General features: G+C 42.7%; 16 protein-coding genes across 16 annotated transcripts; 10 read left to right on the top strand and 6 right to left on the bottom strand.

Moving 5' to 3' along the window:
- Nucleotides 1–390: 390 nt before the first annotated feature.
- NEMIN01_0171 (uncharacterized protein) lies at nt 391–1,824 on the bottom strand (the record flags this gene model as incomplete). The annotated part of the gene is made up of 1 exon (XM_051476113.1): nt 391–1,824. One exon carries the CDS (start codon nt 1,822–1,824, stop codon nt 391–393), a length of 1,434 nt encoding a protein of 477 aa, XP_051332073.1.
- Nucleotides 1,825–2,557: 733 nt separating this feature from the next.
- Nucleotides 2,558–4,204, bottom strand: NEMIN01_0170 (uncharacterized protein; the record flags this gene model as incomplete). Its single annotated transcript, XM_051476112.1, has 1 exon — nt 2,558–4,204. The coding sequence occupies one exon, from the start codon at nt 4,202–4,204 to the stop codon at nt 2,558–2,560; it is 1,647 nt and encodes a 548-aa protein (XP_051332072.1).
- A 507-nt stretch (nt 4,205–4,711) lies between these two features.
- Nucleotides 4,712–7,450, bottom strand: NEMIN01_0169 (calcium permeable stress-gated cation channel; the record flags this gene model as incomplete). The annotated part of the gene is made up of 1 exon (XM_051476111.1): nt 4,712–7,450. One exon carries the CDS (start codon nt 7,448–7,450, stop codon nt 4,712–4,714), a length of 2,739 nt encoding a protein of 912 aa, XP_051332071.1.
- A 472-nt stretch (nt 7,451–7,922) lies between these two features.
- Nucleotides 7,923–9,071, top strand: NEMIN01_0168 (lysophosphatidic acid phosphatase type 6; the record flags this gene model as incomplete). Its single annotated transcript, XM_051476110.1, has 1 exon — nt 7,923–9,071. One exon carries the CDS (start codon nt 7,923–7,925, stop codon nt 9,069–9,071), a length of 1,149 nt encoding a protein of 382 aa, XP_051332070.1.
- A 38-nt stretch (nt 9,072–9,109) lies between these two features.
- NEMIN01_0167 (cAMP-dependent protein kinase regulator) lies at nt 9,110–10,159 on the top strand (the record flags this gene model as incomplete). The annotated part of the gene is made up of 1 exon (XM_051476109.1): nt 9,110–10,159. One exon carries the CDS (start codon nt 9,110–9,112, stop codon nt 10,157–10,159), a length of 1,050 nt encoding a protein of 349 aa, XP_051332069.1.
- Nucleotides 10,160–10,654: 495 nt separating this feature from the next.
- On the bottom strand, nt 10,655–10,885 carry NEMIN01_0011 (DNA-directed RNA polymerases I, II, and III subunit RPABC5; the record flags this gene model as incomplete). The annotated part of the gene is made up of 1 exon (XM_051475953.1): nt 10,655–10,885. One exon carries the CDS (start codon nt 10,883–10,885, stop codon nt 10,655–10,657), a length of 231 nt encoding a protein of 76 aa, XP_051331913.1.
- Nucleotides 10,886–10,937: 52 nt separating this feature from the next.
- NEMIN01_0166 (uncharacterized protein) lies at nt 10,938–11,708 on the top strand (the record flags this gene model as incomplete). The annotated part of the gene is made up of 1 exon (XM_051476108.1): nt 10,938–11,708. The coding sequence occupies one exon, from the start codon at nt 10,938–10,940 to the stop codon at nt 11,706–11,708; it is 771 nt and encodes a 256-aa protein (XP_051332068.1).
- NEMIN01_0010 (uncharacterized protein) lies at nt 11,708–11,896 on the top strand (the record flags this gene model as incomplete). The annotated part of the gene is made up of 1 exon (XM_051475952.1): nt 11,708–11,896. The coding sequence occupies one exon, from the start codon at nt 11,708–11,710 to the stop codon at nt 11,894–11,896; it is 189 nt and encodes a 62-aa protein (XP_051331912.1).
- A 19-nt stretch (nt 11,897–11,915) lies between these two features.
- NEMIN01_0165 (myosin regulatory light chain 12) lies at nt 11,916–12,407 on the top strand (the record flags this gene model as incomplete). The annotated part of the gene is made up of 1 exon (XM_051476107.1): nt 11,916–12,407. The coding sequence occupies one exon, from the start codon at nt 11,916–11,918 to the stop codon at nt 12,405–12,407; it is 492 nt and encodes a 163-aa protein (XP_051332067.1).
- Nucleotides 12,408–12,643: 236 nt separating this feature from the next.
- Nucleotides 12,644–13,372, top strand: NEMIN01_0164 (dolichol-phosphate mannosyltransferase; the record flags this gene model as incomplete). Its single annotated transcript, XM_051476106.1, has 1 exon — nt 12,644–13,372. The coding sequence occupies one exon, from the start codon at nt 12,644–12,646 to the stop codon at nt 13,370–13,372; it is 729 nt and encodes a 242-aa protein (XP_051332066.1).
- A 102-nt stretch (nt 13,373–13,474) lies between these two features.
- On the top strand, nt 13,475–13,924 carry NEMIN01_0163 (nuclear cap-binding protein subunit 2; the record flags this gene model as incomplete). The annotated part of the gene is made up of 1 exon (XM_051476105.1): nt 13,475–13,924. The coding sequence occupies one exon, from the start codon at nt 13,475–13,477 to the stop codon at nt 13,922–13,924; it is 450 nt and encodes a 149-aa protein (XP_051332065.1).
- A 24-nt stretch (nt 13,925–13,948) lies between these two features.
- NEMIN01_0162 (DNA topoisomerase III) lies at nt 13,949–16,543 on the top strand (the record flags this gene model as incomplete). Its single annotated transcript, XM_051476104.1, has 1 exon — nt 13,949–16,543. The coding sequence occupies one exon, from the start codon at nt 13,949–13,951 to the stop codon at nt 16,541–16,543; it is 2,595 nt and encodes an 864-aa protein (XP_051332064.1).
- Nucleotides 16,544–17,014: 471 nt separating this feature from the next.
- Nucleotides 17,015–17,308, bottom strand: NEMIN01_0009 (uncharacterized protein; the record flags this gene model as incomplete). Its single annotated transcript, XM_051475951.1, has 1 exon — nt 17,015–17,308. The coding sequence occupies one exon, from the start codon at nt 17,306–17,308 to the stop codon at nt 17,015–17,017; it is 294 nt and encodes a 97-aa protein (XP_051331911.1).
- Nucleotides 17,309–17,322: 14 nt separating this feature from the next.
- On the top strand, nt 17,323–17,880 carry NEMIN01_0161 (YEATS domain-containing protein 4; the record flags this gene model as incomplete). Its single annotated transcript, XM_051476103.1, has 1 exon — nt 17,323–17,880. The coding sequence occupies one exon, from the start codon at nt 17,323–17,325 to the stop codon at nt 17,878–17,880; it is 558 nt and encodes a 185-aa protein (XP_051332063.1).
- A 152-nt stretch (nt 17,881–18,032) lies between these two features.
- Nucleotides 18,033–19,529, top strand: NEMIN01_0160 (structure-specific recognition protein 1; the record flags this gene model as incomplete). Its single annotated transcript, XM_051476102.1, has 1 exon — nt 18,033–19,529. The coding sequence occupies one exon, from the start codon at nt 18,033–18,035 to the stop codon at nt 19,527–19,529; it is 1,497 nt and encodes a 498-aa protein (XP_051332062.1).
- Nucleotides 19,530–19,707: 178 nt separating this feature from the next.
- Nucleotides 19,708–22,626, bottom strand: NEMIN01_0159 (uncharacterized protein; the record flags this gene model as incomplete). Its single annotated transcript, XM_051476101.1, has 1 exon — nt 19,708–22,626. One exon carries the CDS (start codon nt 22,624–22,626, stop codon nt 19,708–19,710), a length of 2,919 nt encoding a protein of 972 aa, XP_051332061.1.
- Nucleotides 22,627–22,634: the final 8 nt, after the last annotated feature.

Here is a 22,634-nt window from a genome sequence, read left to right as displayed (position 1 = left end):
GATAAACAGCCACTGCTCCCTATTCTTTAAAAACATTTACATATATACAATACACTGCAACATCATCACATAATGTAGGTACATTCAAGACATCTACTGAAATATATGCACAGAAGAGATATTCTAGTGCCAGCATAAAAATAAACACTCTACATTCTGAGAATGTTTGTAATTTATGTATAGAGCATATTCAGTTGTGAGAACTTGCACCAAATACGAATAAATGGCAGAATATTTCGACTAGCAAGCTCTGCTTTTACATTAATAAAAAAGTACAAAATTATCCAAAGCATACTACTAGAACAAAACTATAGACATTTATTTTTATTTCGTAGACTAGTATCCAGCTACAAACAAATCTACAGATTAGCACTTTTCATGGGTGTCTAGCTAACACTTGCTACCCAAGTAAGAGCTGATTATCAGAGAAGGAAGAGGGAGCTGCAATGGCCTTGGAGCAAGGTCTTTTGAAAGTGAAGAGTCGATAGAAAATATGTAGCTAAAGATGCTTTTTTCTTTTTTGTAGATTTCTGTTTGGCAGCTCAGTGCGAACTTTTCAGCTATTTCTATCTGCTTCACAATCTGCAGTTTTATAAGGTTGTGCATTATGTCGCCAAGGAGCACTTCCAGATGGTTCTGCAAAATGGTTGGAGTTAAAGTGCCTTTAATGTAGCTTAGTACTATGCTGCAGATCCTTGCTTTAGTTACAAGAGTAAATGCAGCATCTCTCTCTGCAAGAGAAGAGTGGTAGATGCTAATGCAGTTTTTCAAGAAGAAAAGAAGCGAGCTTATGGAACCTGCGCTTTTCTCCACGAATGGGTTGTCGATTAGCTCAGCAAGCTCTTTGAAGTTCTCAAGTCTTATAATGCTGTTAATTATTTTTTCAAGCACGGCCATGTCAAAGCTAAGATCAGTGTTAGCAAAAATTCTTGCATCCAAGTAGCTCCAGGGTATTTCAACTGTTGCTACATCATAGCCATCTCTCAAAATGGTCTTTTTCCATTCTTCAAATGGGCATATGAGCCTGTTTACGGGCCTAAAGACAGATTTGTTTTCCGGTCTTGGCATAGCTTCTTTGGAAGTATTGCTCTTGGCATCCGCAAAGACTGAAGAGTACTTTTTTTTAATTTCTACAGATGCATAGAGGCCTGTCTTCTTTACCTTTTTCTCTTCTTCTGCATAAAGACCGACCGCTCTCTCGATAAAGTCTATGCATTTCCCGTTCTGCGAATAGTTCAAGAGCATCTTTCTGCAGATAAAGTTCTGTAAATCGGTGTCTTTAACAGAGAAAGAAGGCGTTGTGCTAATAAGATCATTGCTTCCCTCCAATTTAACTTTTATGGAGTAGCTTTCCTTGGCAACCAGCGATGTGTATATATCAACCATGGCTTTTGCTATTTTTTCTCTGTCGTACTCCATGCATGCATTCATTAGGCTGTTTCTCTGTTTGTCGGTGATGCCGTAGAGTTCCAGGAAGTAAAGAGTTCTGTAGACAGAGGCTAAGTCGGTATTGAGTCTTCTGCTGTTATCGAACAAAATACTGCTTTCCTGTTTTTGGTCTCTTTGAATGTACTCATCCAAGTCTCTCAAACACTTCTCTGAGATAGCATGGAAAGTGCTGGATCGCTCATCAGATCCCAAGAACTCACTGGAGTTTACCTCAACAAAACCAGCTGCTGCTTCAGCACCTCCAATTACCTTTGTGCTTACGAATACCCCAGGATTGCCGTTTAGGAGAAAGCATCTAGCCGTGGATAGCACAGAGACAAAGACATAGCCCACTGCACAAACACGCTGCACGGAAAGTATTGTCCTTTTCATCATCTTAAACTTCATTATTTCAGAATCTTCTTCTCTTTATATATCTTATTTAATCTGTTTACACCCAAAAAAATGATAAATAAGCCCAAACAAACAAACATGACAGTGCACAAAGACAAATTAAAAACAGCACAAAGTGCAATTATAAACAAAAAGAAATGAGAGACAAGATAGCTCTAATTTGCAGGCCATCCACACATCGTAGAAGAAAAGGGCAAAGGATCATTCAAGCGTTTAAAAGTAAAAGCATCAGAACTAAAAATCATCATGGCTCAGACGACCGTCGTGAAAGATAGAATCATCACATGCAAGGTATTAAGAAAACAAAACAATCAGCAAAATCTAAATTCATAATAAACATTCATACTCGTCATCTATAACCATCACTTTGTTTTGTTTTAGGACTTTATCTACAATGTGCTCAGACTGCTTTCATTCATCACAATCAGAGACTCTAGCCATGAACGTCATCTTCACTGCACAGGGGTACTAAAAATAAAATTTATTTAACTCTGACTTGGAGAAAATACAGGCATATTTTCGTCGTTCTGGAGGCGCAGATAGAGAGCGCAATAGTTTACACGCTGCTATTCCCCTTCTTTCTCTCCTCCTTGCACTAATAGATATAAAAAGAAGAACATTGGATTTATTATTACACACTGAGCTGTATGCTATGTCTTGAGAGCAGAACAAATGAGCGCACATTCTGCAATTTACAAATAGAAAGAGCACTGTCCTATATAAGCTTAAAAGACGTCCTTGAGGTTGTTGACAGAAGAATTCTGTCGCTCTCTTTCTTCTTTGCAGGCGTGGTGAGCATGAAGAACAGATACCGCTTGCCTATCCCCAGATTGTTGTCGTTGAGAGCGGACTCCCAGAGAGAAAGTATGGCTGAGCTTCCTCCCGGGGAGTAGTCACACGAAACCTCGTATCTCTTGTACTTGTGCAGCTTCACAGAGTCAAACTCTTTCATCTTCTCCTCCGTTGAGAGCCCAAGGCTTTCTATGCTTTTTTCTATTCTCTGCACTGTGCTCTCTATCCGGTCTTCCTCTATAACGGTTTTTGAGCCTTTTATATTGACAATGTATGCAGTGTCTATGTGCCTATCCACCTTCAGCATCAGACAGCTTATAAACCCTCCCTGCAGCCTGATGGAAGAGAGCGCCCGTATGTACCCCATTGCATTTTGGTATCCAAGGGGCCCTGACAAGCACGGCTTTACTCCGTTGTATTTAAGCTCTATAACCGGGACTCTTTCTGCATTAGCCTGCCATATGGACATGGGGTAGCCTTGGAGCAGCACAGAGCATGCCACCTGCAGGATCTTTCCCACGGTTATTTTGCTGGAGATACACTGCAGGCCCTCATCCAGCTTGGCTCTAAGAGAGTATATCCCGTCTGTAATGGTTATTACGTCTGTGCCCCCTTCTACAACAAGAACCTTCATGTACACTGCTGGGCTCTCATCGTGCTCTGCAATGCGCTGAAGAACAGACTTAGGGTTGAGTTTCCATCTTTTCTTTGACTCGAGGAGCACCAACCGCTCGATTTCAGAGTTCTGCAGCTCCCCTCCTCTTTTCTGAATTTCCTGTATTTGCGGGAGCAGAGAGATCCACGCCCACTTGAACAGAGAGAACATGTCGTACTCCTCTTCATCTGAGCGAGTTAGCGGGAATATTTCTTGTTTTACTTTTCTGTACATCTGCAGGGCATCTTGTATCTCTTTCTCCCTTGGATAGATAACCTTGGGCTTCGGAGGAGATATTTGGGAGATTGTGCTGCTCTGCAGAAAGTCAAAACTTCTTCTTGCTTTTGCTGTGCATTCTTCGTTCACGTACACACTCGATCCCTCAGCTGTTTTAAATCCCGGAAGCTTTGTGAATGAAGAGTTTGCGGTGTGTGCTCCCAGCTCTTCTTTGAAGAGATACATATTCTCACTCTCTGTCTCTTTAATGGCTTTTTCAGTGAACTTTCTTTTTCTCTGGAAGGTTCCTGTTTCTATGTCCAGGCTGTCGTCTGGATCCATCAGCTGAGGAGCTCCAAAGGCTTTCCTGTACTTCCCTCCTCTCCTTGGCGGGCTTGAGAACTTCATTTCTTTGAAGAGTATGTTGTCTGTGAACTCTTTGTTTATGGGAGCCTTGGAGTGGAAAGGGCCTTTCTTTAAGTCTCCGTAGAACGACTCATTGTCTGAGAGAAAGTGGTAGCTCTTGTTCTCTATGCCAAAGGACTGGTCGAGGCCATTGTCAGGCACAGATGCAAACTCTTGTATGGGCTCTTCCTTGTCTATCAGGCTGCTTCCCTTCAGGAGAGTTTCCCCCTCCATGAATATTTGCGATATTTCTGAGCAGCTTGGGCTCTTCTTCTTCTCTTCTCTGGGCGCCATGAGCTAAAAAAATAGATTCTGTTTAAGAAAAAACATGGTTTGAGCGGGATTCGAACCCGCGCCTCTATCGAGATTCGATCTTAAGTCGAACGCCTTAGACCACTCGGCCACCAAACCACACAAGACTGAACAGCCCTGGCTGCCTAGCTCTTTCTAGAGTGGGCATGCATCTTCTGCCCATTTTAGCTCTTCTCTCTGCTTGGGATGCTTTTCTTTTCTCTTCTGATGCATTCCTGCACTGTAAGTGAGCTGTGCTATCCATTCTTTTTTAGAGCAAACTTTTCATTCGCTGCTGTTTTTCTTCTCTTTCAAGGGCCGTGGGAGAATATAATAAAATATTAGAAGCAGGCTAAATGGCTTTTAGTGTGTGTTTTATTCCTTGGTTGGATGTGCATATAATAGCACTATTCAGCAGGATTGTGGGTGTTCTGCTTTTTCTAAATCACGAGTCAGTAGTATGCTCTGTTGTACGGTTTTTATGGCTTTATATTCCGCACTCCTTCATTTTCAGAAAAATCTACTCTTTTTTTTCTTCTCCAGCCCAAAAACATCAGACTCTCCGTTGTCCCTGAGGTACAGGAGCGTTATGTAGAACCAGTTGGGGAGAATAATGGCAGAGATGGACGGCAGAAAGGAAAGGTCTTTGTAGACATACGGAACATCTTTGTCTTTGTGCAGTTTCTCTCCTTGCAGGTAGTATATGTCTTTTTCCACGTTGGATGACTCCTTCCAGTGCTGAATGTCTTCTTTTCTCAGCTCAAACAGCTTTTTTATGGACTCGTTGCTCTGTATGTTTTCTGAGTTGTTATTTGGGAGAAAATAGCAGTTTTTTGAGATCAGATTTGTAAACCCCTTCCACACCCCTATCGTTATTACTATAAGGGGAAGTATGAGAAGCAGAGTGATGTACTGTTTGTGCGAGACAAAGTACACAAGCGTTATAGCATGGAAGATTATAAGAGAGTAGAAGATGCTTGTGAAGAGGGACGGCCAGTGCTCTCCCCCGCTCTCCAGCTGGCTTTCGTGCGAATACAGGAAGAGAGACTTGTACACAGCAAAAGCGCCAAAGAAGTACAGACAGCCAATTGGCATAAACAGCGGGCATATGATCGAGTATATGAGAATCATCGGAAATAGGAGAAATACCTGCGGGTACAAAGACCCAAAGTTTATCGGCTGCGAGTCAAATCTTTTAATTTCCTCTCTTCGCGTGAACACTCCGCCTAGGATGTATGCTAGTACCCAGGAAAGAAGCCTGGGAATCTGCAGAAGCTCAGACATCAGCCCGCCAAAGGTCTTGTGGATGAGAAGATTAAGAAAGAAGATGGAAGAAGACACTACAGGGGTGGAGACAAGGTGTTCAATTGTCCAGGTTGTCTGTTTGGTGCTGTAGACCAGCCCGGCAATGCTTGTTCCAAAAATAAGAACAAGAAATCCGTTGAAAAAAAGAAAGATCGAGTATTTTTTTGTAAAACTCTTCTGAAACTCAATCTTTGAGATGCTCCCCTCAAAGACACATATCCACCACAGGATGGAGGGCGCAATGGAAATGAACTGCGAGTAGACAGTGGGAACAATGATACCCTGAAAAGTTTTTCGAAAGTTGGAGTTTCCTATTATGGCGCTCAGCTCTGGATTGATTGCTGTAACAATCGAGTCAAACGTGTCTATATTGATGATTGTTGAGACAAAAAATACAAGCAGAATAAACAAAGAGACAAACACCACGGTGATTATTGTCCCGAGTATTTTTTTAACCACCCGCCGCACCCGAGTGTCTGTAAGCGTGGTCCAAATAATCAGATCTGGGGGAGGGGCTTCTATGGCTTTGCAGCTGAAAGTGCCGGAGCCTATCAGAGACATCCGCAGAAAGCTTGCATCCTTTGTCTCTTTGAAGGTAACAAATCCGTTGTGAGCACCGAGGGGAATGCTGTTGATAAAGTTTATGTATGCTCGCTTCACATTCAAAATAGACATGGTTGACATAAATATCGATCCAGAGCCGTCTATATCGTATCTATCGTGTAGCTCGGAGTTGTTCTGCGCTTTGAACAGAAGCTCGTCACTAATGCTCGCTTTTGAAGCCTTTTCTCTTTCAATTTCGATCTTTTCAGTCAGGGCCTTTATATTTGCTACAAACTCTGCTATTTTAACAGGCTCAGCGCTCTCATTTATTTTCTGCAGCACGTCAAAAAACTTTCCGTTAAATGCCTTGTCCACAAGATGGTCCAGCTCCTCTTTGTACTGCTCCTTGGGCACAGGGTGTGCTTTCTTCCAGGCGATCGCGTTGGAAATAAGGTCCATTGTTGAGTCGTAGTTCTCAATGTGTTTTTCAAAAAAGCCTGTGTCAATCGAAAGGAAGTTGAGCCGCATAAAAAACTTCTGCATTTCTTTCTCCAGGCTTATGATGGCAGCCTTTTTCATGCTGTTCAGCTCTTCGAGGGTTTTTGTGTTTGTCACTAAGTGCGCATTTTCAGGCTCAACACTTACTCCCAGCACTTTCAGATAGTACAAAAGATCTTTTTTGTTGACGATGAACTTTGGCAGGTTCGTTATTAGAACTGTCCTGGAGCATATGTTGATTTCGTTCAGCGCATTCTTGAAAGACTTCATTTCATCGGTCATTTTCTTTATGGAGGGCGTGGACTTGGAGAACACGCGGTCTCTTATGTGGAGCTGCCGAAGAATAACGTATTTCCTGTAGAAAATGTACAGGAAGTATATAATCACAGCCGTTACAAACCAAACACCCAGGCACGGAACAATGCAGTTTACGTGCCGAGGACTGTAGGACGTGGAGAGAAAAGAAAGATTCATGATGATCTGGAGGCTGATTTTGCTCTGCGCAAAGAAAAAGTAGTACGCCCCAAGGGCCGGAAAGAGAACAATCGAAAGAAAAAGAAAGATGGTCCCAAGAAGCTTAAGAGTCTCGACAAAAAGAAACGCATCAAAGCCCACGAGCTCGAAAAACACAGTGTCTGATATTCTAAACACGGGAACAATCCAGTCGAGAGCTCCTTTGTACACTGCAGCAGGGTGCTTCTTGTACCGTTTTGTGTTGGTTGAGTACATCCACGGTATTTTTTTCCGACAAAAGATAAAAACGCAAAAGATCGCAAAAGAAATGCCGAGCTGAAAGACAAGAGCCAGACGAATTGTGTTGTCTGCATCAAGCAGGCTGGGCTTGGACACTATTTCCAAGGAGGCGTGTCTTTTTTGCACGGGGGGTTTTCCTTCTTCTGCCATTCTGTTTATTTTGCAGAGTTTCGAAATATGTTTTATCCCTGGGAGAAAGAATGGACTCGCACTAGGAGAGGGTCTGTATGCCAAATCCTTGCAAAGACAGGAGATTAAGGTACTCACGAGTTTTACGCATTCCTGCATACTTCTGTAGGTGTAAGAGTTTTTCTAAAAATAGGTATTTTATTTGCAAAGAACCTGATCCTCTGGAAAGTACACTGGTCAACCGTGCTCTTCTATGGGCAGCCATTGGCAGCAGATTGCCAGTAGACACAAATGCATTTTCGAGTGTTCTGCAGTTTATTTCGCTGTCTCTAGCGGAGTATAGCCCGAGAATACGCAGATCACAACTGCCAGAATATTTTATGCGGTGAAAAAGAGACACACGCCTGCTATCTGTGTAACGGTATTTTTTATTTTTGGAATCTCTGCAGACATTGGAGCACAAACTTATTTATGCTTAAAGTTTTCTTTTTTTATGAGACTACAATTGGAGTATGTGCATCTTGTGCACAGACACGGGGAAAGAACGCCCTTGATGTTTGGGCCGCATGATAAAACAAAATGGAATTTGTGCCACCGCGTGTCCAAGATAGACTACACAATTCCTAAAAGGAATGTAACTGCCATGGACAAAATCAAGGGCCTGCTGAGCTACATGCACATTGGGCCTGCTAAGCCTTTGCAGTTCAAGATTTCGCAGAACTCTGGAAGAGACTTCAACTGTGCGCCTGGGCAGCTGACAGATACCGGGCGCGCAAATCTCTTTAGTTTAGGGACATGGTTCAGACAGAAGTACGTTGACACACACGGGCTTATAAAGCCCAATTTTGATAAGAACGAATTCCACCTCAGATCGACAAACTTCCAAAGAACCCTGGAGAGTCTGCAGTCTCTGATGCAGGGAATGTACAGGAACTACTCCAGCAGCATGGACGTAAAAGTGGTAGACATGACACAGGATACGCTCACGTGCAATCGCTACTGCCCCAGGCTCAAGTCGCTTAAGGAGGTATCGCACGAGAAAATCAAGAAGATGTTCGAGCCCCAGGCAAAAGAAATACGAAAATACTTCTCAGACAATCACTCATCATTTTTCTCATCACTCAGCCCGTATGCAATATACGATCTTGTGGTGAGCAGCAGAGCGCACGGGTTTGTGCACTTCAAAAGAGTGCCACAGCATATAATGGACACCCTGGAGAAGTATTCGATTGAGCTGTGGTTCAAGCACTTGAACAGCAAAGAAGCGCTGAGTCTGAACACGGGGGGAGTCATGAAAGAAATAGCAGAGCACATGATTGTAAAAGCAACTGATGAAAGATCGCCTCTCAAAGCCTCCATTTTCTCAGCACACGATGTGACAGTCTATCCCATCCTCATGGCAGTTGGATTAGACACAAAGAAATGGCCAAAGTTCGGTGCGAATGTCATCTTTGAGCTTTTCAAAAACAAAGATACGCAGGAGAGATACGTGCAGATGCGATACAACGGGAAGAAAACAGAAATGCCAAGATGCAACCCTGTTAGAATCAAAGACGGGCTCTACTGTCCGCTTGAAAGCTTTGTCCAGATGTGCAACGAGACGTACATACAGAACTTTTCAGAGGCTTGCATAAAGGAATAAGGCGTACAAATAAACGATTTTTGGTAATTTTTCTTTTTATGGATAAAACATTTCGTAAGGCAGCAGATATTATATGCGAATATATTAACGAAAGGAGCGAAGACATAGAAGATCCACTGCGGTTTGCGAATGATGTGTTGTCGTACTACATCATAAACGCGGAAAACGAGAGCATTGTTGGCTTTTCAGAGAGCATTTTCAGAGAGACCATTGTAGATCTTCTCTCCACCGATGCAGCCGAAGAAAGCGACATAGAGGTTATGGCGCAAATACCAGTGTCGTGCATCGACTACGACAGCCCCTTCCAGAGAAAAAGAAGAGGAAGCGTGAGCGCCTCTGGAAATCCCTTTGCGCAGGTGGAGGAGCATCCTAAGGACAAAAGTGTCTCGGAAATGCTTCTGAATATTCTGAAAAATACGCGAGTTATAGCCCAGACGATGGACACCGAGCAGATGGAAAAACTCGTAGCAACAATGTACGTGCAGCCGGTCAAGAGCGGGGAAGAGCTTATAAAGCAGGACGAGTACGGAAAAACAATGTATCTGATAGAAAGCGGAGAGTTCCAGATCTGGAAGAACGGAAAGCTAAGAGCAACGCTTCGAGAAAACTCTCTTTTTGGAGAAATATCTCTTTTGTACAGCTGTCCCAGAACCGCAAGTGTTCTCTGCACGATAGATGCACAGGTTTGGGTCGTAACTTCAGACGCGTACACTTCGATTCTTATGGTGCAGCAGAGAAAAAACAGAGAGCTTATATGCGCATTTCTTGAAAAGAATAAAAAGTATGTAAATCTATCGGCTAAAGAGAAGGAAAGAGTCCTGCAGTCCGTGCACATACTGCACTTCTCAAAAGACGATGCAGTAACGGTCTCAGATCCCGGCATATTTCTTGTTTTGGAAGTGAGCGCATCTGAGAAAGAGGCGAACAAAGGCGGAAACGCCGTGTATTCTGAAAGAATTGTGCCTGGAAAAACCATACCCAGCGGAACTGTCTGCAGGTCTGATACAACTGTTCTTTTTATTCCGGACTTTATAAATGCTATAATTGACGGAAAAGACAAAAAAGTACAGTTTAACAGCATTAAGTAAAACTTTTTCAGCTTATCTTATTTTTGGCAAAGTGCTATGGCACAGTGTACTTATTTTTCTATGCTAAAGCTCTCCAAGTCAGCAGTAAATAGATGAGAAACACCCATTTCAAAGAAACTGTGCTGCTTAGAAAGTTTTGCTCTCTATGATCTATCTCACAGAAAGGCTACAGTGCGCTTGAGCTCTACAGCTATACTTATTGTATGACCTACTGAAAAACAGCACTTCATCTGGAGCAGTGAATATTTTTACTTCGATTATACTCACAGTATGCATCAGTCAAGAAGGATGAAAAAAGTAGAACTAAGAGAACAACTTCCCGGGTGGAATAAACACCAAGAAAAACAGAAGATGTAGTGGTAAGTACTTTTATTACTAAGAGAGCAGATAAAACTCTTTCTAGCTGCCACTTTTCTTTTGCAGACAATGAGAGAAAAAGCTTTGCTGTGCAAATGTGCTGCAAGAAAAAGCTGTTTGTCTATCCAGCACCAAACTCTATGAAAACTTTTCGTCTTTTGAAAGGCCCTCTTGCGGGTACTCAAACTTGAGAATCTTCTGCATTATGTCTACAGTGGTCAGCATAACTGTCCGACAGCATGGCCGTTTAAACCCGAGCTGCGTCAGTATGCCTGCTTTGTCATCAGAGACCGTGCATCTCTCCATGTACTCTTCCCACTTGCTGGAGACTTCTTTTCCGCACGTAAAACATCGAACTGGTATTAGCATAAAAATTTACTAGCTCGCCGCTCTTAAATAGAAATTTTTACAAAGTGCACAGATGTCATGCATCACCGACTGTAACAGCTGTCCTTCCAAAGGAGCGTGCGCAATAAAGAACGAGGGCGAAGGGCCCAGCAAGATAGAAAAAAGTTTTATGGATAAGATCGTAATAGGAGTAATGAGCGGAAAAGGCGGAGTGGGAAAAAGCACAGTTTCAGCTAGTTTGGCACTGCAGCTCTCCGCCGAAAGAAAAACATGCATCATTGATGCAGACATAGCAGGGCCAAGCATTGCGAGGGTAGCAGGCGTTGACAGCTCGCAGATCATTGCAGAGACACACATTCCTTCGAAAGTTGACTCTTTGTACGTATTTACACCAGAAAAAAAGAGTGGGCCCACCAAGGGAGTAGAAATCCTGCAATATCTAGAAAAGATCAGCATAGAAGAGTACGATGTGATCGTGATAGACACACCGCCAGGCACATCAGATGTCCACATTGCCCTTGCAAAGCACATTCCAAACATAAAGATTGTCCTGGTAACCACGCCGCACAAGCTGAGCATAGCAGACACTAACCGGCAAATATCATTTTGCAATAAGTCTGGTCTGGAGATAGCTGCAGTTGTGGAGAACATGAGCGGGTACAAGTGTGCAAGCTGCGAGCACGTGGTTCCTCCCCAAAAAACAGCACATCTGACCAATCTCAGAGCAGATCTACCGTGCATTTCAATACCCATGTCTCAGATGATAGCAAAAGAGTCAGATAGCGGTGTCATCCAAGAGCTAAAAAAATACATGAATATGGCTGAACTGAAAATTTTTAAATAATGCAAGCTGCAATGCATGCGCTTAAACAGCCCATAGAAAATATAACAGACGAAAAAATAGAAGAGATAGAAGAGTACATAGAGAACGAGGAAAGAGTGTACCAGGTGGCATCAGAGATAGAGCTCACTCTCTTTTCGTACATAAAAGAAAAAAGCTGCTCTTTCGGAAATATAAGCAAAGATATATAGAAAAACAAAAGAAAATTTTATGAATAGGAGAAGAAGAACCGCAAGACAGAGCTCAAATGTGTTCATGGCCTTCACACAGCCGCAGATACTGGAGCTGAAGGAGATATTCAATCTTCTGGACAGCACGGCAGACGGGTTTATTTCAGAGGAAGACCTTGTTTCCTTCCTGGACAGCATAGGTGCTCCTCTTACGAACGAGGAAATCAGTGAAATGATGTGCGACATGGGCGAAAGATTCAACTTTACGCAGTTCCTTACGTCTCTGTGCGAGAGACTGGCAAACCTCGATGCACAGAATGTAATTGAGCAGGCGCTGGGAACATTTGACCCTGCGTGCTCGGGAAAGGTGGCCATTGCGGACCTCAAGGAAAGCCTTCTCCAGGGCGAGGGCGCAATCACCCCGCAGGAGTGGAGTGTTCTGGAGAAGGAGCTGAAGCCAGAGGAAGGAAAGCTGCCCATCCCAGAGATTGCCAAAATCATAAAAAACTGTGGGCTTGTGTTTGCTAAGTAGTGGATCTGTGTGACTGCAAAACACATTCAATAAAATGGCAATTGTTTATCTAGATTTAGACTACTTTCAGTGCGGTAGAGCATTTCAGTTGTATATACTGGTGTACTTTTTGTGCATAATTTGGAAGATCTCAGCGTTTTTGTCTTATTCTTTGGTCCACTTCCTGTGGTACGCAAGGCTGTGCACAGAGTATCCAATTAAAGGTTTTTCATATAATTTGCAGAGTTTTTGTTTGTATGGAACTATCTATAATAATACCTACGCACAACGAAAAGAGCAATGCGCCTCTTTTAATGCACCTTATCTCAAAGGTGCTGAAGGGAGTTGCATACGAAGTGATAATAGTGGACGATGGAAGCACCGATGGAACAGCCGATCTGTGCTCAAAAGTTGCAGAAAAAACAGGCATAGAAGCACAGATTCTTGTGCGAGATCGAAAGATGGGGCTAGGAAATGCATACAAAAGAGGAGTAAGCCACGCAAAAGGAAGCTACATCGTTATTCTTGATGCCGATCTAAGCCACGATCCCCGAGAGATCCCCAATCTTCTCAGAAAAATCAAAGACACACAGGCTGGGATAGTCATAGGCTCTAGATACAGGGAGGGCGGAGGCACGTGCAACTGGCCGTTTCTCCGCAAGCTTACAAGCCAGGGCGCAAACATCCTTGCACACATCTTCACAGGAAAACAGAATACAGATATGACGAATAGCTACCGCATATACAAGAAAGACATAATTACATACGCAATTCAGAATGTACAGGCGCAGGGCTTTGCCTACCAGATGGAGATACTCTTCCACTGCAGCAAAAAAATAGAAGAAATTCCCATTAAGTTCTACGAAAGGCTCTCTGGGCGCTCCAAGCTGTCTGTAAATGAATACGCACAGTTTCTTCTTTGGGGAAGCTCTTTATTGGCCAAGCGTGTAAAAAACAGCACGCAGGAGCTCCTATACAGCGAATAGCTCAGCAATTCTAAAGAGAGCGTGATCACAGATATTTCACGCTCTTGCACAAAAGATGCTCGAATATTTCTATATGAAGACGCAGTATTTTTACTTTTTTTTATGGATAAGTCGGCGTTTGAGCTTCTGAACTACTTGAAAGAAGACGAGATAAAGACGATGTACTTCGACAGGAGATACACAGGCACAGAGGATGACTATTTTGATGAGCTGCTTACATCGGGAACAATATACGTGGGAAATCTTGCAAAAAACATCGAAGAGTCGCAGCTGTACGCTCTCTTCTCCCAGTGCGGGCGTGTAAAAAGAGTGATCATGGGCCTGGACTCGAAGAAGTACACGCCCTGCGGCTTTGCATTCGTGCAGTACGAGAGCAACGAGTCTCCGATGCAGGCTCGAAAGTACTTCTCAAAGTACGCAATTGGAAGAGCCCCGATCTACATCGACCTAGACAGCGGATTTGCCGAAAACAGACAATTTGGAAGAGGATCAAAGGGCGGGCAGGCGAAGGAAGACTACGGCGGATATGAAAGAAAAAGAAGACATGTTTAATAAAGAAAACTTAATAAATTTTAGATGCATATTTTAAATGTAGCAGAGAAGCCGTCCGTCGCAAAAGCAATTTCAGATATACTGTCAAACGGAAGCGCGCACTCAAGCAGTGGATTCAATAAATACTGCAGAGTTTTTAAATTTGACCTTCAACTCTCCGGAGCACAGACGAAAATGGTGTTCACCAGCGTGCTCGGGCACCTATACGCCCTGGAGTTTGAGAGAAAGACTCTGTGGAGTGAAGTTGATCCGATCAGTCTTTTCGGGGAAAGAGTGCACTGGACAATCCCAGCAGCAATGCAGGATGTGTCTAAAACCATAGCAAATCTCAGCTCGCAATGCGCAATGCTTATCATCTGGACAGACTGCGACAGAGAAGGAGAGAACATAGGCACGCAGATCTCCAATCTTGTACAGAATAAAATCAGAAGAGTCAAAAGAGCGCGCTTTTCGGGGCTGAGTAAGTACGAGATTTTCAGAGCCCTGGAGAATCTTGGAGAGTTGAATGCACACGAGTCGAAAGCAGTTGAGTCAAGGATAGAGATAGATCTTCGGATAGGCGCAGCAATAACTCGGCTGCAGACCCTCCAGCTGCAGAGCGTTTTAGAGAACAAGTCAGTTATCAGTTACGGCAGCTGCCAGATACCCACACTAGGCTTTGTGTGCGAAAGAGAAGAAAGCATAGAGAACTTCATCGAAGAAGAGAACTGGAGCATACAGGTTGAAGTAGAAAATAACGGCAAAAAAGGAGTGTTCAAGTGGGACAGAGGAACTATATACGATGAAGACTACGTAAAAAGCAAGATGGAATGGATAAAAGACGGAGAGCTGGTCGTAAGCAGGCTGGAAACAAAGAAAGTGCAGAAATGGAGGCCGTATCCCCTCCGAACTGTTGAGCTGCAGAAGTTCTTTGCCAAAGGCCGAGGCGTCTCTAGCTCGCATGAGCTTATGAACATCGCAGAGTCGCTCTATACGTCTGGATACATCAGCTATCCCAGAACAGAAACTGACGCATTTCCTTCTACCTTCAACTACAAAGAGCCTCTGGAAAAGCTAAAACACGATTCAGTGCTTGGGGAGTACGCTGCAAGTCTCAGGCCAGGGAGACCCTCAGCAGGAAGACACAACGACCAGGCGCACACGCCAATATATCCCATGAAGAGCGGATCTGATCTAAGGGGGAAGGAAAGGGCTGTATACGAGTACGTAGCCAGACGGTTCCTTGCCTGCTATAGCGAGAACGCAGAGGGAGAGGAAGAGCTGATTGAGTGCACAGTCAAAGGCGAGTGCTTTAGGAGAAAGACTCTGAAGGTCCTGAAAAAGAACTATCTTGACGTATTTATCTACGAGAAGTGGGGAGATACAGAAATTGACCTGGGGCTATCCCTGGGGCAGGCGCCTAGGTGGGCAGCTAGCCAGAAAGAGTCCAAAACAGAAAAGCCACATCTTCTTACCGAAGCAGAGCTTATCGCAAAAATGGATAACAATGGGATAGGAACAGATGCGACCATACACGACCACATACACCGGATAAAAGAAAGAGGATACATCCATGTCGTTAACACAAACTCACTGAAGAGCACATGGCTTGGGCGCTCTCTAGTGAACGGGTACAAGAGCATAGGCCTTACGATCAGCGAGCCGCATTTGAGAAAAGATTTTGAGTGCAACCTCAAAAAAGTGTGCAGCGGAGAGTTTAGCCCAAGTGTGCTGGTGCAGCAGGAGCTTAAGAAGTACGAAGAGATATATAGAGTAATAGAGAGCAACATTTCAAAATTCAAAGAGGAGTTCATAAAGAACAAAAAAGGCCCAGGGGAGGGGGGAGAAGCTTTGATGGCAGGAAATAGGAACAGTCCTTCTGAGCTGGAGAACAAAGCTCTCACAGAAGACACACGCTCAACCGGTGCGTACAAAAAAACCTTTTCTCGACCCGAGCCGTCTTTTCGGAATAAAGATAGCAAAACCACTAAAAAAGTATACAGAAATCACATAGATATGGAAGACTCTGCAGATAACAATGGACAGCAAAAAAAGAAAAAGTACGAAAAAGAAAGGTTTACCAGCAAGATAAACAGTCCAAAGAAACCGTTCGCAAAGGACAAACCTGCGTTCCAGACAGAGGGAAGATATCCTGGATACAAGTCAGCAGCTGAGATTTTAAGACAAAAGGACACTGCACACACTAATAACGGTCTAGAAGATGGAGATGATAACTCATTCGTAGCACAGCTGCCAAAAGGCACCATCGTATGCCTCTGCAACATAGTGGCCAAAGAGAAGAAAGTGATGAAAGAAGGGCCTAGTAAGGGAAAACTGTTCTATGCCTGTGCAGCAGGTCAGTGCGATTACTTTGCATGGAAAGACTCGGCAACTGAGAATGCTGCACAGGCGCGGGCTATACTCCTTAAAAAAGACGCACCGGCCCCTAGAGAAAGAGCTCCCATGAGTTCTATGCACACTGATAAGGTAAAATGCGATTGCAACATGTCAGCGAAATACTTTCTCTCTAAAACTGCGCGAAACAACAACAGAGGGTTTTTTAAGTGCAATAAGAGCTACAAGCCGTGTTTATTCTTCAAATGGGAGGATGAAATAACAGATTTAAAAAAAGAGAAATAGTTATTACTGGGTAAATATTGGATCAAATTCTGTTGTACTTTTAATCATAGATATTTGTGATCTGTTAGATAATCTTCAAATAAACATAGAATGAATAATAAAGATTTATTGCCACTCTCAATTACAAACATATGTACCAAATTGTATGGGTCTATGAGGCGGGGAATGATAGCAGAATTCCTTCTGTATTTATAGACAATATTTTGATCATAAAGCAGAGCCACTAAGCACCAAAATGATTAAGATTACCAACATTGAATTCTCGGGTTATATTAATATCTATATTCAGCATATAGTAGAGAGTACACTAATACCAAATCATAAATAAATTTAATTCCTACTCCAACTACAGAACAAAAAGAGATCACGGAACATGCCATAGCTATCATATCATTTTTATCTATACCAGTGCAAATGATGTTCTTGGGCCATTCTCGGGCTATGCTCTTAGGCCACAACACATCTTCCCATTTACTCAAGCATTCTAGGCAGGTATGAAGTAGCCTCGGGCGCCTTCAACAAGAGATACTCACTTATTGCAAAGGCACAGCTTGCAAAAGCCGCGTGGCTCCCCATCTTTTGCGCTCCTTCCAGCGCAAAATACTCAAGAGCCTTTTTCTTTCCTTTTGTTCGCCTGAGTGCCTGCACCACCCCTTTTACTCCTCCAATGATGCCCCCCAGCACAAGCCCTGCGCCTGTAGCAAAATATACCCTTCGTATGTCGCTGTCTTTATATAGCTGCAACTGCTGTGTTTCTTTTTTCATTTTCTTTTGCGCACATGAGAATAAATCATGCCAACCTCTCACGCACAATAATATACGGCACCTCTGCCGTTCGCATATCAGAGCCAGGCGTTGATGCAACCCATCGGTGGCGGGTCTACGTCCGAGGATACAAAAATACAGACATAAGCTACTTTATTCGAAGCATCACTTTCAAGACACACGAGACATTTGCAAACCCCACAAGAACAGTCGAAGGCCCGCCCTTTGAAATCGAAGAGTGCGGCTGGGGCGAGTTTACTATTGCAGGAAAAATCTACTTCACAGACGCGCACGAAAAACCTCTTTCATTTATTGTGTCTCTAAAGCTCCACAACGACCCGACAAACAGAGTAATTGGAGACATCGAGTACAACGCAAACGAAATAGTAAACGAGAGAATGGACACTATAATATTTGAAAGCCCCTCTGAGGCCATATACAAGATCATGCAGAGCCATGAAGAGCCAGCATTCGATGGCGACATAGAGAAAAGAATTGTCGAAGAGCGCACAAAGATAGAAAAGGCCATAGACTATCTCATTTCAAAACTTGGAGAAGAAAACATAGTTTAGCCGGTCTTTCCACGCCCTCAAATAAAGTTAGTATAAAATTACCACTCTTATCTGAACATCAGATTCAGAAGTCTTGCAGTGATTCTTCTTTATTTTTCCTATGAGCGAGGACTTCGTATATAAAAAATAGCACGCGAATATTTTTTAATAAAATGGAAGTTCTGACGCTGGATGATGTATACTATACCCGGAAAGAAGGGCCACAAAAGTCGGTGGTGAAAATGGCAACTTCTGGAATAGGTATAAAGGTGCAAGGAGTTGCAGAAATCACAACAATAACAGCAGACGAGATAAAGGAAATTGTAGAGCACTACGGAGTGATTGACCACACTGTAAAAATAGTGAGAAAGAACGGGACAGTATGCATACTGGACGGAGTTACTGCCGAGCACCTGGAGAACATAAAGCAGTATGCAAAAAAACACTACAAGCTAAACATCTACCACAAGGCTCTTTCCGTTGAGGGAGGCGTGCACGGGCAGATAGAAGTGCAGAACACTTCCCTGGAGTTTAAGGCACAGGATAGAGCAATATTTGACGTACCGCTCGGGCTTATCTCTAATGCATACGAGAGAAAAGGCGAAGGCATCATAGATATAGACGAAACATACTTTGGAGTCTCTGAAATACGGTTTGGCTGTCTCAAAGAGGAGAGCAATGTGCTGCAGCTGATTGAGCTGATAAAAAGCTCCTCTGCGGGAAGCGACCAGCTAGAGGTCTTCTCGATTGACGAAGTTGCATGCATCCTCCCCAGAGGAAAGTCCAAGCTCTCCCTCACGGCTACGTGCATGTATTTAATTGGGAAAAGATACAGCCACCAAATGCTGTTCAGCAGCATCACCCGAATGTTCTACCTTGAAAGAAGCATGGAAGAAGGCGTTGAGGAAATGTCGTATCTTATATTCGAGCTGAGCACACCGGTGCGCCAGGGACAGACAAGGTACCACTTTGTGAACCTTCTCCTTCCAGAGGACAAGATAAAAGCGACTCTGGGGAAAAACTCTACAATTCTGTACGCTGACGAGGAGGAAGAGCTTCCCGTGCACGAAGAGGACAAAGAAAAAATTGAAGAGCTGGGTCTTAAGTACGTGCAGGAAGGGAGTCTCTCTGAGTGTGTAGTGGGAATGGTTGAAAAGCTCTCAGGCATAAACTCGATCCACACAGGGACATTCACCACATCCACGGGAAGCAAAGCGCTTAAGTGCTCACTGAAGGCTAATGAAGGCTTCCTGTATCCGCTGAAGAAAGGCTTCCTCTTTGTGCCGCAGATTGCATACATTGAGTACGATTTGATCAAAACAGTTGAGTTTAGCAGAGTAAATCTGAGCTCAAGGACCGCAAAGACCTTCGATGTTAGAGTTATTATGCAGGACAAAAAAGAGTATATGTTCAACAGCATTCAAAAGGTGGAATACAACGCACTGGAGGCGTACCTTACAAAGAAAGAAGTGCACTGCCTGAACGAAGTTGTCAATGAAGTGTGGACTGGCACTAATTCAGGTGATGACGACGAAGAGACAGCAAGCGATGAAACAAGCGAAGAGCTCTCTGAGGAAAGTGACCCTGAGACAGAGCAAAACTCTGAACAAAACACAGAGCAGGATTCAGAGCAGAATTCAGAACAAAACAATTCAGAGTCAGAAGAATAGGATGTTAAAAAATATAATAGCTTATCGCAATAAAATAACAAATACTTGGCTTAAGACATATTTATTTATTTAGGACATTTTCTTCATTTACTTTTACTCTTTAACTTGCAGGCACCTTTTATAATAAAATAGATTAAAAGTACCATTGCTGTGTTTATATTTAGCCATACTTTATATATCAGTGATTTTTAAGGGTTGTAAAGGCTCTTAGTGATTCTTTGTATTTATCTTCCATCTCTTTTTCATGCAATAGCATTTTCTTCCTGTACTCTCTTTGTTTATCTTTCATGGATTTTGTTTTTTCTCCAATAGTTGTATTGATAGCACTGGCTGCTGCAGCCTTTTGCTCTTGCAAATTGAGCGCATTACTGTAGCTTTTTTTCATTGCATTGACATGCCCTATTTCAGCTAAGTACTTTTGCTTATTTATTTCGTGCTCTTTTTCACACTCTGCAAGTGATTTTCTCATTTCTTGTATATCTTTTGTGTGCATGCTGTTCTTTTTTATTGCTTCTTTTATGCTTCCGACATCTTCTGACTCTGATTTCTTAGATTCTACTCCAGCTGTGCTGTATAGCTCTGCCAGTGCACTCTGTCCTTTTGTATCAAACTCACTACTTTCGCTGATGGTTGCATTGCTATGCACAAGTGTACTATCTCTTACGCCATGCATCTCCTGTTTATTACTGTACTCTTTCTGAATCAGAAATAGAGTGTTCTTGAGTGAACTCATGAACTTGTTGGCTTCTTCTAAATCTTTTGAATGCGTAGAGAGATCTTTGCTCTTAGTATACCTTTCATTTTCCACTTCAAGCAGTCTTTTCTGCTCTTCTTGTTTTTCAGTTAGCTTCTTCTGCTCTTTTTCAAGCTCTTTGACTTTCTCTAGGTTGTAGGTAGTACTTTCGAGCTTACCCTGCTTGCTTATGGTTTTTTCAATGTCTGAAATGCTTCTTAGCAGTCTTTCATTTTCGTCTTTCTTTTTGTTTATCCTGCTATTCAGTGAGTCAATGTGTTCTTTCTTCTCCAGCTCTTTTAGCTTTAGGCTTTCTAAATTTTCTTCTTTCTTTTTACTCTCCTCTACAAGCTTTTTATAGTCCACTCTACTGCTCCTATTTCTGGCTATTAGGCCAGTGAGCTTTGTTTTTACCTTTTGCAGCCTTTCCTTTATCGTTGGCTGCATGCTTCTTAGAATCTCATTTCCTTGCTGCAGCTGTTCGCTCTCTCTTTGCACATGGTCTCTGTATGCAAGTAATTCTTTTGTTTTTGCAGACTCTTTGGCTTGTAGAGTGTTAAAAATACTCTCTGCTGTTGCATTTTCACCCAGTGCTAAATCTTTAGCAATATCGCTGTATTCTGTTTCTGTTTTGGCCATTTGGCTCACTGTCTCTCCGCCAGCCTGTATATTCTTGGCTATTTCAACATATTGATTGTTTTTCCGAATATTTTGCATAATGATGTAGAGCTGTGTTCGAATAGCATTCAGTTTTTTTAATCTTTGGGATTCTGCAGTAACTGGTGGCGTCAGTGTGGGCTTGCTGCGTGTAGGCTGCAAATGCGCTCTCTGCGGTGACTGTGGCGGTGCATACGCTACAGGTTGTGCATGCTCTCTGTAATTTGGGGGATTTGATGCTACAGGTTTGCTGGGCGCAGGATAAGAATGTACTATAGACTGCTTTACTTGAGGCGGTGTGTGTTGTGGCGTATTTATTGCACTATGTTCGCCAGAGCTTTCATTAAGCTCTTCTAAAATGCTTCTGCTGTCAAGTTTTATTTTGAAGTCCTCCAGTGCTACGTATCTCCTGATTCTTTTTGTTTTATCAGAGGAATAATAAAAATCCAGCTTTGAGCTCATTGGCACAGAATGGCTGGCTGTGTGTCTGGAGACAGAGCTGTCACTTTCAGAAGCAACGTTTTTTATGTAGAACAGTGTTTGCATTTCAAGTTCCATTATGTCTTTGGTATACCTTAAAAACTTCATAACGATATTTGCTTTTTCTTCTTTGAAAGAGGAGTAGTCTGTTGTAGATTTACTGAGTCTTTTAACGGGATTTATACTCGAGGTAATTGACAAGCGCAGGTGTGAAATACTTTCCCCATAGCATCTCTTTAGCTCTAATAGAAAATTTGACACCTCTGCATCAATGGCAGAGTAATACTCGAGCACCAGAGCAGGTATATTAGAGCCAGCTGATGTTCTTTGGCTCTGCAGCATCTGGCTTTTGTGACCTTTGACTGATTTAAAAAGAGCTTCGTACTTTTCTTTTATTTTTTCGTTTGTTTGGCTGTATTCATAATTAGTATGCCTATTCATCCAATTGTTTAGATCAATGACTTTGTTTGTGGTATAGCTTATTTCGTTCACAAGCAATCTGTCTATGGCATCTATTGCTCTGTTTGTGCTTTTTGGGTCAGAAAATGTCTCAATGTAGTTCACGTGGATAGATGAGACCATTTCTGCGTTTCTGCTTGGGACGATAGCATTTTTTTTCCTGCTTGGCATAAACATCCATGCAAGAGCTCCCATGTACTGGTCGTTGACTCTGTCTCTAAAAATACACTCTATTCTTTCATTGGAAAAGAATCTGTCCCAGGCATACACACTCTTTGCTTCGTGCTCTTGTTTTATTAGTTCTTCAACTGTGCCTATTGCTTTTTTTTTCTCCTCTACTATTGAAGCAGCCAGCTTCTGCAGATAAATACTGTAGTCTGTGCTTTTTGATCTTTCTCTTATGAAGCTTTCTAGAGAGTCTGAGTATGTTTCTCTGTCTATCTTTAAGCTATTTTGTGAATATCGTAGGTTTCTTTTTCTCTTCTTTATCTTTTTTACTTCTCGCGCGTTTACTTGAGCATCTGCTTGGTTGCTGTCTTCATACTCTTCTCCTCTTTCCTCAATATCGCTCATAATAATGTAATTTGAGATACTGTGGCTACTTTCTAGTGCCGACGAGCTGTTAAACACAACCGTGCTTTCCTGAGGCTCTAGGCGAATTTGTCTAGTGGCTACCATACCACCTCCAAGTGCTTTCTGTATTGCTAAGACTGCAATAGATATAATTGCCTTTCTTTTGCACAGTGCATACTTTCCCTTCATTTTCATAATTTTCT

The sequence above is a fragment of the Nematocida minor genome (genome assembly GCF_024244105.1).
Source record: "Nematocida minor strain JUm1510 chromosome Unknown 7925, whole genome shotgun sequence".
Taxonomy (NCBI): Eukaryota; Fungi; Microsporidia; genus Nematocida; species Nematocida minor.
The sequence above is the reverse complement of the archived record's forward strand: the minus strand, read 5'-3'. Positions and strand labels throughout refer to the sequence as shown.